This window comes from Apus apus, chromosome Z (genome assembly GCF_020740795.1).
Source record: "Apus apus isolate bApuApu2 chromosome Z, bApuApu2.pri.cur, whole genome shotgun sequence".
NCBI classification, from domain to species: Eukaryota; Metazoa; Chordata; class Aves; order Apodiformes; family Apodidae; genus Apus; species Apus apus.
The window spans coordinates 21,187,400-21,198,854 of NC_067312.1; the positions used below are offsets into that span (position 1 = coordinate 21,187,400).

Sequence of the window (11,455 nt, forward strand, 5' to 3'; positions counted from 1 at the left end):
ACACAGGTAGCTAAGGTAGGTTCCTTGTGCAGACAAGTCCCACCACCAAAGACTCTACAGCAAACCCTCTGGGCACACAGCTGAGAGAACCCCAGGCCCACATGCAGTGTCCTTCAAGGAAATCAGTAAGGTACACCAACTCTGAAGCTAGCTCATCTCTACAGCTCTGCTGAAGGTTTACCAAAACTTGCCTTCCAGTCTACCATTCACGTTTTCCCAATAATCTGACAATTTTACAACACTTGTTAAGTCCTATCTCAGTAAGGAAAAAATAAAATAATCTATCTCCAGAGACACCCAACTTTTTTTTTTTTAATTTAACATGCAAATTTAGAAAAGCAACTGGCACTAGAACACAAGATTAAATGACTGTAACGAAGTGCCACCTGGGCAAACTAACAGAAATCATCTCAGCAGAAAAAAAAAAATACACTCAAGGGATTAAATTTCATACTTCAAGAAATAACAGGATCAAGTATGAAAGGGCAGTTGCAACACAAGATGTACAAGTGTTTCATTTAAGAAGTGGGTTCTTCGCACATGCAGGACCTTCTCCCCTGCCCCCATTTAATCCTTCTTGGCTCGTTTGGCTTTTGCAATGTTCTCCTGGCGCTTCTGCTTCTTCTTCTGCTCTCGCTCCCTGGCCTCGATCATTTTTGCCAGCTTCCACGAGAGGGCCGCGCTGATCACGAACAGCGGGGTGAGGGCCAGGATCACGGTAGTCAGGAAGCCGTACGGGTCCCTGGCAGCCCACTCCACGATGTACTCCGCCCAGGCCTTAATATCGAGCATTTTCTCTGCCTTTCACAGGGGGAAACCCTACGGAGTAAGAACGCAAACACGAAGAGCCCCCTGAGCCGCCGCCGAGGCGCAGCCCCGGGGCTGCCAGGCCGCCCGGGCCCGCAGCCGCTGCAGCCCCCCCCGGCCGCCCGGGCCCGGCCCCGCCCAAGGCCGCGGCCCCGCCGCCCCGTCCCGGCGGCCGCCCCGCAGCCCGGCGCGCAGCCCTCACCTCCGGCGGGGCGGCCCAGCGCCGCCGCGGGCACCCGCGGGCCTGCCCGGCACCTTCCCGAAGCCCCTGCGGAGAGAAGACACAGCCCGTGAGGGAGCGGCGCCCGGCGCGGCCCGTCCCCGGCAGCCCCCGCGTCGGCACGGGCAGCGCTGCCGGGGGCGGCGGGGAGCGGGGCGGCATCGCCGGCGCTCAGCACGGAGCCGCCGTCCCGCCGCCCCTCGCCTCCCTCCCGCCGCCCCACGGTACCGCAGCGCTGCGCGGCGCCGGCCGCACCAGCGGAAGCAGGAAGGACGCGCCCGCCCCTGCCGGCGGGGCGGGGAACGGCGCTCGGCCCCGCGCGGCCGCCGCAGCGCCCGCCGGGCGTCACGGAGCGGGGCCCGGCGCTCGCTCCGCGGGCCTCGCTGCTCCGCGCCGCTCCTCGCCGCCCACCGCCCCCTCAGCGGGCCCCGCCGCCCCCCCTGCCCGCGCCCTGCTGCGCCTCCAGCGGCGGGCGGGTGCCCTGGGGACCCCCGCAAGCCGGGGACCCCCCCAAGCCCGTCAGCCCCCACCGGCGTCCCGCGAGTGGCTTTCGGCCCGTGGCGCCGCCGGCGGTGACACCCCCGGCAGGCCCCCTCTGCCGGTGACCCGCGGCCCTGCTCGGCCTGCAGGGGTTTGTTCCTCGTCCAGACCTGGCTGTAGGTAGGAAAACGTTCCCGAGGCCTCCGAACGGAGTTGTCACGTTGTGAGGCGACGCTGTTGCGGGTGGTGGCAGAATGTGCAGCTCGCCTGACCCTGCTCAGGGACCCGCTGAGGCCGGAGCAGGCTTGGGAACCAGCGCCCGCCCTGATGTCGTTGTCTCTCGTGTCTCCCTTTGGTCTCCCATTACAGTCCTGCTCAGGTGCGTGTTCCGAGCTAGAGGCAGGACCACAGGAGACTTCTGCCAGTAGCCTGGCAAAATGCCACAGGTATCTCCTGCGCCTTGTGGGAAATCCTGATCCTCTCTATTGGCCTTTCCATGAGGAGCTGCAGAGCTGCCTGCGGCTGCCAGGGCTGAGCAGGGCTCTGCCACTGCTCCTTGCTGCCATCAGAGCCAGGGTGGTTGCTCTGCTCCTTGCTGTGCTGCCCTCAACAGAAAGGTACAGCTGCTCTCAGTATCATATGAGTGGCTCTCAGAACCTTTAATACTCTCGTATTGAAAATTCAGGGTTAGAGATTTTGCTCTGTGTGTGCAGCACCAAGCCTTCTCTTCTCCCGTTGTACACACCTGTGCATGCATGCACTGGTGTGAATAAAAACTTCATTATGTTTCCAAAGCAAAGTTTAGATGAGGGCAGTAGCTTAGGGCATCAGAATGTCTTGCAATCATTTGAATTGTAGTGATCAGTTCAGGAGTTCCTTTCTCTGTGATATAACAGCAAAGGGCATTCTGCTTTTGTATGTCTTTCTGAGAATATTTATAATATTTAAATGTCAGCAAACAGGCAAATATATTTTGTCAATGACGGAGTCACTGACAAGATCTGGCTAATCTAAAATGCTTTAGATTGAGTATACTGAATGCAACTTCATGCTATGTGCAAATATTAATTATATATGCATTCTTATTCAAAACCTTTCTGTAGTGTTCAGTATCTTGTGACATTTTGAAAAGAAAAGGAAGAAAAGAAAAGAAAAGTTAAAAGAAAAGAAAAGATAAAAGAAATTTCAGTAGGAAAGGACCTACAATGATCACCTAGTCCAACTACCTGACTGCTTAGGACTGTCCACAGGCTACGCATATTGTTAAGGGCAAACACTGGCAGGTTTGGGGCATCAACCACCTCTATAAGAAGCCTGTTCCAACAGCTTCACCAACATCTTGTAAATAAATGCTTCCGAATGTCCAGTGCAGCGCTGAACCATTGTCATGCATCCTGTTACTGGGCACCAGGGAGAAAAGCTTAGCACCTCCCTCTCCACTTCCTCTCCTCAGAAAGCTGTGGAGAGCAGTGAGGTCACACCTCAGCCTCCTCACTAGAAAATCCCGAAGTCCCCAGCAGCTCCTCACAGGACATGTCTTCCAGCCCTTTCACTGGCTTTGTTGCCCTCCTTTGGAAGGATGCAAGGACTTTCACATTCTTCTTAAATAGTGGGGCCCAGAGCTGCACACAGTGCTCAAGGTGAGGTGACACCAGCCCTAAATACAGCAGGATCACCACCTCTTTTGCCTGGCTGGTCACGCTGTGTTTGATGCTCCCCAGGATGCAGTTTGCCCTCCTGGCTGCCAGGGCACACGGCTGGCTCAGACTGAGCTGCTGCTGACCAGCACCCCACATCGCTTTCTGCAGGGCTGCTCTCCAGCCACTGCTCTTCCAGTTTATGCTTTTGCCAGACCTTACTCCATTGTAGGTGCAGAATATAGTATTTCTCCTTGTTAAATATCATGCCACTGATGATTGCCCAATGCTCCAGCATATTTAGATACCTCTGCAAAGCCTCCTGTCTCTCAAGGGAGTCAGCTGCACCTCCCAGTTTGGTATCATCAGCAGACTTGGTAATGGTGCATTCAACTCCTGCATCCAGATCACTGATAAACATACTTAACAGAACTGGCCCTAGAACTGAACCCTGAGTAGCACTGTTGACAACAAGTCACCAGCCAGATGTAGCCGCCTTCTCTACAGCCCTTTAATCCCTGCCATCCAGTCAGTTGTTCTCCCAGCACACCATGTACCCACTCATCCCATGGATGGACAAGCTGTCCAGGATGCTGTGAGGAACAGTATCAGAAGCCCCACTAAAATCCAGAAAAACTAGATTCACTGCCTTCACCTCATACACTAGGTGTGTGACCTTATAATTTAAGGATATCTGGTTAATTAAACAGCATTTTCCCTTTATAAACCCATGTCACCTGTGCCTGATGATTGCATTATTCTGTAAGTAGCACACCCAGTGTGATCTCCATAATTTTTCCAGAAACTGAGGTTAGGCTAACAGTCCTGGGTCTTACTTCACCCCCTTCTTGTAAACTGGAGTAACATTGGCTAGCTTCTAGTCAGCAGGGACTTCCCCAAACTCCCAAGACATTTGGGAGATACCTGTACATGTATCTCTGTACATATGTTAAGCATCTACTTACATGAGCATTAAAACTCCTAGAGAGGTTATGGCTCCCTGTTTGGTGTCTAATTTGTAAATCTCAGCAAAATAAAACCATGTAATTTTATTGTAGTTTAGATATTAGTTCTAAGGTGTTTATTGATATAATTGTAAGATGTTTTTGCATGATGTATAGATCAGTTAAAAGTAGGTGGGCTATTATGTAAGTATAGCCTATTTCTGGTAAAATTGCATGTTGGGCTACAGGGGACACAGTTACATTTCTGATCCTTAGATCAGGTGACCTTAATTCAGGTGCATATGCCAAAATAAGACTGACTTACTCAACAGCTGTACACAAGCTGCTTAATATCACCACGTTTAGGTCTGCTGCAAAATTAATTTCCAGTTGCAGATTTTCACATAATATTAATAGTCTTACCTGTCTTTTGATATTTTATCTGCCTTCTTGATTTAAAGAGGAAAGTGCCTGATCCATTGTGGTAGAGAAGTAATAAAAAGTAGGAATTTTTAATTTGCTTTTCTAGTAAAACAGATCTTATGTAATTACCTTTTCTGGTGTCCTTCTTCCCCTAATAGCTCATGAAGTTGCTGGCCAGTTACACTGGCAAAGTTGTAGAGGTCTCATACATAATAATTCTGCTCCTTTAGGATTGTTAAAATAGGCAAGTAAGTAGAGAAGAGAAGCCCAGGCTACAACCTTGAATAAAAGCTACAGGGCATCTGTATCAGGAATGGAGAGATGTTGTGGGATTACTACCCAATGGGAAGGCTTCATCTGGGGCTTGTACTCTACCAGCTTCAGAATAGTTCAACCAAGGTCACAGGAGATCAGAGTACTTGCTTTGCTTTTCAGAGTTACTGGTTTTGTACTTTAAATAGTCAAAGAGAGAACAGAAATTCCAGAATTCACTACAACTCAAACAAAGCAGCACAATCTTTAGCACACCTTAGCACATACATCAAAATACTTCAAAGACCACATTAAGCATATGCTTATGTTAACTATAATTTTGACAGTTAACTGCTACTTTGTATGTCTGCACTTTCTATTACATCTCCTCTAGAATTCCATTAAACCACTCTGTTCTGTTATTTACAGCTATGCATGTGCCTGTGTGTATTTTAAGACAGAAAATCTAATTTTGTATCTGTCAGTTAAAAGTGGAGGGGTGAGAGAACTAGAGAGCTTAGGAAGTAGTGGAACAGGATCCACCCATGAAAGATCAACTGTTTGAAGTGTGACAGTCACAATTCATGCTAAACATCTAATCGTTTACCTAGATGTCATTTCAGATACCTGGGCTAGGGAGAAACTTAAGCTGGAGTTAAGATGTTGAGAAGCTACATAACTTCAATGACAACAGCTACAGAGGCAGGATAAAACTATAATCTTTGGAATTTCATGTCCCCACTTAGGGACATGATTTAAGCACTGAATGGGTAGATTAGGTTATTTATGGTTGGTGGATTTAGGTTAAGGTTGGACTTGATGATCTTCAAGGTCTTTTCCAACCAGGAGGATTCTGTGATTCTGTGATTATACAGTATGAATTTATGAACTATGAACTCTGAAAGAATTAAATCACTAGTTTATTCATATATAAAAACCTATATATGAGCAATAAAACCAGTTCAGTTTCAATGGAATTTAATTACTGCATGCCAGAATGGACAAGCATTGCTGTCCATTGTGACACTTTAAAAGAGGGAGTGGGCAGAAGAATGGAAATGACACTCAAAAAATCCAGCAATAATGAAGATGCAGTGCAGAGAACTCTGCTAAGAATATAATACAGGCATGGAATATGGGAGTTACTTGCATGAAAGCAAAGCCTTTCTCATGCCAACCATGAGTGAAGAGTCTATGGGTGTTTGAATGTGTGTGGTGAAGACAAGCATTTAGTAAACATATTTATTTCACTCAGATGTGGTGACATCTATCAGTGGTCCAGAATCATTTTGTATGAGGAAGCTACTAAATATTTCACACAGTGTAATCTCCAACTATCCCTTTATCATTTTTAAGTTCTGATGATAAACTAGTTCCTTGCAGTTAGGTTTCTTTGTATATACAGCATGAATTCTCCAATAATCTTTATGTGTCTTTATTAATGTCCTGGGCATGTTACACAACTGCTGAATGTCCCTATTTCTAGAAAAACTAGGCGGAATTCTTGTGCATTTGAACAGCAGTGGTTTTCTAAAGAGTTTTGAAGAGTAACTTGACTATTGCTTTTTTTCTCTGGCCTGTAAAATTTCTAAGCTGTGAAAGCTTTGTTGGCAGTTTTTTGACCATGTATGATATATCCACAGTATGTGCCAGCCAATAAACATTCTGGTTTTTATAGCTTTACTTGAGCCAACAATAGTCCTTTATACCATTTGGGATTAAGGATTCCTTTTCTGCTACAAATCTTTGTTTAATAACCTTGGTGTTTTATGTTTGAGTGGATTTGCAGTATATCTTTATTCTGTAAATTGCATGAAGAACCTTGTAATATTTGTAGTTTGGATACCATGCAAAACAGCTAGGTCTGAGTATCCAAGATGAAAGTAGTCAAAATCAACAGTAATGATGCAGCTCAATTTAATACACCTCAAACCATCCTTATAAATTGTTCTGCTACTATATACTTTCAAAGACAGAGCATGTGTTGGGACAGTGCATGATCTAAAGGCCAAATAATGTGCTGCACACATTTGCCTTTTAAGAAAGTGATAGAACATAGATAGATGTATATCTTGTATTCAATTAAAGAATGGTCAAATGCTTTTGTGCTCTAGGTGGACCAATTTATGTAATACCATTTTTTTTACTGTCCTTGTAATGAAGGGTATAATTGAAGAATCAAAGTGTTGGAGACCTTACTCCATCCTTAATTTGTTCCTATTTTAGGTCTTTTTATAGTTTAAAAAGGGAAAATATTATCAAAGATTCAAATGGAATTTATTCAAACAATAGAGACATTACTGTATTCTGACATGGTCATGACTGATACGGGTATTAATTGGCTTCAGGGTTTTCTTGGGTTATTTCAAAAGGGAGGAGAGAAAGTCATTATCATTACAGCTTGATAAATCCTCAGAGGTAGCGCAGTGTAGAGGTTTATGTGAGAAGCAGAGAATCAGGGGTTTGCAAACCAGCTATGACACGAGGCCTGGAGTGTTTCTGAAAATGTTAGGAATCTCCACAGGATTCTGATTCTGTAGAACAGTGGAGAAAGAGTGCAAAAAGACAGGTGCCTCCAAGCAGTGATTGAGGCTCCCACAGTAGGAGTCACTCTGGAGCTGCCTCTTTCCTCTCATGAACCACAGAGGGCACTCGGGATTGATGGTAGTGTTTCCAGATTAAGCACCTCCCTCAAATGTAATTTGAAGTGCGAGGAACCCAACTAAAACAGCATAACCTTCCATGAATTAACTGCTTATCTTTATGTATTTGTAGGTGGTAATACTTATCCACCTTCTTAGAATATTTTGAGCTTGTTGAATGAAAAAAGCAGTGTCAGTATGGCAACCACATGGAAGAATCTAATTTTGCTTATGTGTGTTTAGAAAGATTTGAAAGACTTTAGAAAGTATTGTGAACTCTCTACTGATGAAAGGCACTGTATCTTCAGTACTGATAAGGAGTGCCCATTCCGGTGTTAAATTAACTTACAACACTGGTATCTGTGTGAGTCACTGAGATCTGAAAGATAGGCAGTATTGTTGGCTGCTTCCTGCTCAATCTTATATGGATATAAACTGTTTCAGTAGAAGTGGGAGTCTGTACCTTACTTGAAGTTTTAGTTCTTACTATAGCTGCCTGTAACTTTATGTGCACATCCCTCCTGCATTTTGCTCAGCAGCATAGCAGTCTTTAACAAAAAAGATTACCTTGTTTTCATGGTACAGTTAAAGCATCTAAAGTTAAAACATTTTCAGTTTATTCTTAGCAGAACAGAATGATCAAACATAAAGGAACATTGACAAGACTAGAATATCTAAACATCAGTGAATCTGGATGCTGATTTTGTGGTCTGAAACATCTCAGCTTCAGGATCACATGTTTAAATGATACTGCATGTTCAAAAGAAAATCAGAAGGGATATGTGACTCACTGCTATGGAACTTGTACTTATTTCCTTCTTCCTCAAAGTATGGGAAATAGTGTTCTGAGAAATAACCTCACAAATGTGATATCTCATGACATAAATTTACCTTTATTGTAAAAGCAGTTTTGCAAGACATAGAAATGTAGATTTTTTAAATAAAATTGTTACTGTCACTGAATAACAACATGCTGATTAATCTGGGTACCTGTCAACTTCCCTATCCTTGCCAATGCCAGGTCTGGTCCTAGGTTTCAGATACAGGGAGTATACTCTTAGAACAAGCATTATATAGTAAAAAAAACCAACTAAAATTGTTTAAGAGAGATTGCCATTGAATACAGTAGTATACATCTGATTTATTTAGAAGCAGCTTGGTAGCTTGCAAATCTCAGACAACTGAGCTCAGGCGACTGAAAATTGCCATCAGGATGTTTCTTCCTTTTTTAAGTGCCAGCATCATTCTCTAATTTCATAGAATCTTGAAATGGTTGAAGCTCAAGGTCATCTAGTCTGACTTGAGCAAGGGTCAACTAAAGCAAGATGCTCAAGAACATGTCCCGTAGGGTTTTGAGGATCTGCAAAAGTGGCGACTCCACAGCCTCTCTGGGCAACCTGTTCCAGTGTCTGGTTACCATCACAATAAGAAGGTTTTTTGACATTGAAATGGAATTTCCTGGTTCATGCTCATTGCCTCTGGTTCTTTTTTTGGGCAGCAATGGGAAGAGTCTGGTGCCATCTTCTTTGTGCCCTCTTTCCTCCTTCACTCCCAGTCAGACATTTGTTCAGATCAGTGAGATCCTCTGAACCTTCTCCACTCCAAGCTGAACAGTCCTGGCTCTTTCACCCTTTCTTCATATTACAGAGGCTCCAAGACCTTAATTATCTTTGCTGACATCTGCTGAATTTGCTCTGGTCTCCTTGTCTGTCTTGTGTGGGGGAGCCTGGAACTGAACACAGCACTCCAGACACCCAGCTTTGTCTTTGACACATTACCTTTTATGCCAGACTTATTAATAAAGAATAAACAAAATGGAGTCTCAAGACTGATCAATTGTTCTAGGAAGCTTTTCACTGTATTTTTCAACAACTGTTGTAATCCACCAGCTCTTTACCTGCAATAAACCCTATTTTGTAAGCTATTTCTTTCACTTCCAGTACTTTTTTTGTTAAAAAACTAGTCTTTTTATCCAAACATGTTGGGTGATATGTACCCTTCCAAAATCTGTGATTCATATCTTTCTCTTTCATTAAAAAGTGCTGTAAATAATGAAAAGCTAAGTAACTTATTAAAACGAACAAAAAAATGTGAGTGATTATTGGAAACTTTTAAAGAAGATTTTACTAGATGTCCCAGAATCAAAAAGTAGATGTCACAGTCTAAAACCCCCATTTTGAGAGAAACTTTAAGTTGTTATTTTGGAAACAATAAATAAAAAACTAAACATTAATTTGTATTCTAAAGCAGAATGTAGGAATTCCAGAAAGGTGGTCAGAGAAGAAAGTACAGGAGGATGAGCTTACAGCCAGCAGAGTTAAGGATAACTATGAGTCCTGATTGTATTATCTTCTAATAAAAAAAAAAAAACAAAAACCCAAACAACTGGTCCAGGAACAGTTGAAGTGTTTGGTAAATATTTATGATCTACATCTGGAGAAGAGTCTTGTTTATGACCAAATACGTGCAAGCGTGCGCTTAGTTATAAAAAGATAGGTGAAGTTTACATATCTTGAAATGATGGTTTTCTAGGAAAAGAGTGATTCTCTAAAGAGGTTGAAAGATATCTCATAGCCACAATCAAACAGGACGCAGAATAAGCGATTACATGGAATTTGTTATATTGCACAATTAGTTTTTTGTTGAATTGAAACCAGTGCTTTGGGTGACAATCATGTCAGTTCACGGCAGGACTTGAATAAAATTTTTGCCTCCTGTATTTAGTTTTTATTTCCAATTAGGAAATGTAATTTTATCACTATTGCTTTTGAAACAGTCTTAGTCAGTACTGTTTACATTGTATAACGATCCTCCAAATTAAGGGACAGGATGTTTTTGCTAGTCTGTTCCTTTTTATTTCACAGCTACACTATCTTTCATCTAGCTTGGATGATGAGGTAGGTGCTTATGGTGTCTGTCACATATCTCCACAGTATTTGGTCTGTTATTTTACATGTTATATAATGTTTGCTGGAGAAAGCTGATGGCTTTGGTGGGCTTTATTTTTTTTTATTATTTTTTTTTTTTAATTGAAATGTTTCGTAATGGGGTTGAAGACTATGATTCAGCTTAACCATTACATCACTTGGATACTGAATTACCTACTCTCGTTTACATTTCAAGACTCATTCTGCCTAATATGACAAAATGTTTCTGGTTCTGACACTTGCCAGTAAACTGTGACTAACAAAGAGGCACCTGCATAACTGGGACTATTTCTTCTATTCAAAGAATTGCTTAATTTCTCTTCTTGAATTTTATGCCTTTTCCTCCTGTTTGCTTCTGAAAAAGTAAGCCTTTTCCTCCTCCCATCAGGCAGACATTATAGGAGGCAATGTGTTTTCTCCAAGGAAAGCTTTCACTTCATCACAAAAAACAAGGAAGTATTCCAAAAAACAGAGGGCAAAATATTCCTTGCTCTGATTCAAAAACATTTTTCACATTAGTCACAGTCCTTTTCAAGGCAGGGAGAGGTGGGGCCCCTCATTTTCATTTTTAAAAGATTTTGGACTAAACAAGTATGTGTATACTCAGCCCTAAAGTTTGTCTACTCTATGCTTGTTGTGTTAACTGGAAATTATACTCCCTCCATTTTGGCATGGAGAACAGAAAGACTTGTGAGTTCTGGTGGTCCCAAAAACTGTCCCAATAATTGCCTTGCCTGCTCCAGCAGTGGAAAGAACAGGCCTCACTTCTTTGTTAAATGAGGGGCATTAATGACTGCTGGACCAGTTCTGCCTTGCTGATGTTGCTATCGAATTTCTCATTGACTTGATTGGAAGGAAAATCAAACTCATAGAAATAAGAATTAGAAGCACCGTGCAAACTTTAAGCCCACAAAACTGTTGCTTTCATCAGTTTAGAAGAGCCAGGTACTGGATTTTTTGGCTCTCTGGAAGCTGTTGCTTGATTTTACACTGCTGTAGAATCTGCAGGAAAAAGAGAAAAAAAAATGAAGGCAGAGGAGAAGGCTGTCTGAACTGTTTAGAGATGATTGCCAATGCTGAATTTGCATGTTGGGCAAGTACTTTACAAAATGCCTCTGCCTCA

At 43.2% G+C, this 11,455-nt stretch overlaps 1 protein-coding gene across 1 annotated transcript; it reads right to left on the reverse strand.

The window, feature by feature from the left end:
- Positions 1 to 286: 286 nt before the first annotated feature.
- On the reverse strand, positions 287 to 1,367 carry SMIM15 (small integral membrane protein 15). The gene is made up of 3 exons (XM_051641953.1): positions 1,256 to 1,367; positions 1,010 to 1,075; positions 287 to 819 (listed from the first exon to the last, which is right to left on the reverse strand). Exon 3 carries the CDS (start codon positions 790 to 792, stop codon positions 568 to 570), a length of 225 nt encoding a protein of 74 aa, XP_051497913.1. The 5' UTR covers positions 793 to 819; positions 1,010 to 1,075; positions 1,256 to 1,367; the 3' UTR covers positions 287 to 567.
- Between the last annotated feature and the right edge of the window lie 10,088 nt (positions 1,368 to 11,455).

Excerpts from the sequence above, each read along its gene's own strand:
- SMIM15 (XM_051641953.1), bottom strand. The coding sequence starts at position 792 with ATGCTCGATATTAAGGCCTGGGCGGAGTACATCGTGGAGTGGGCTGCC.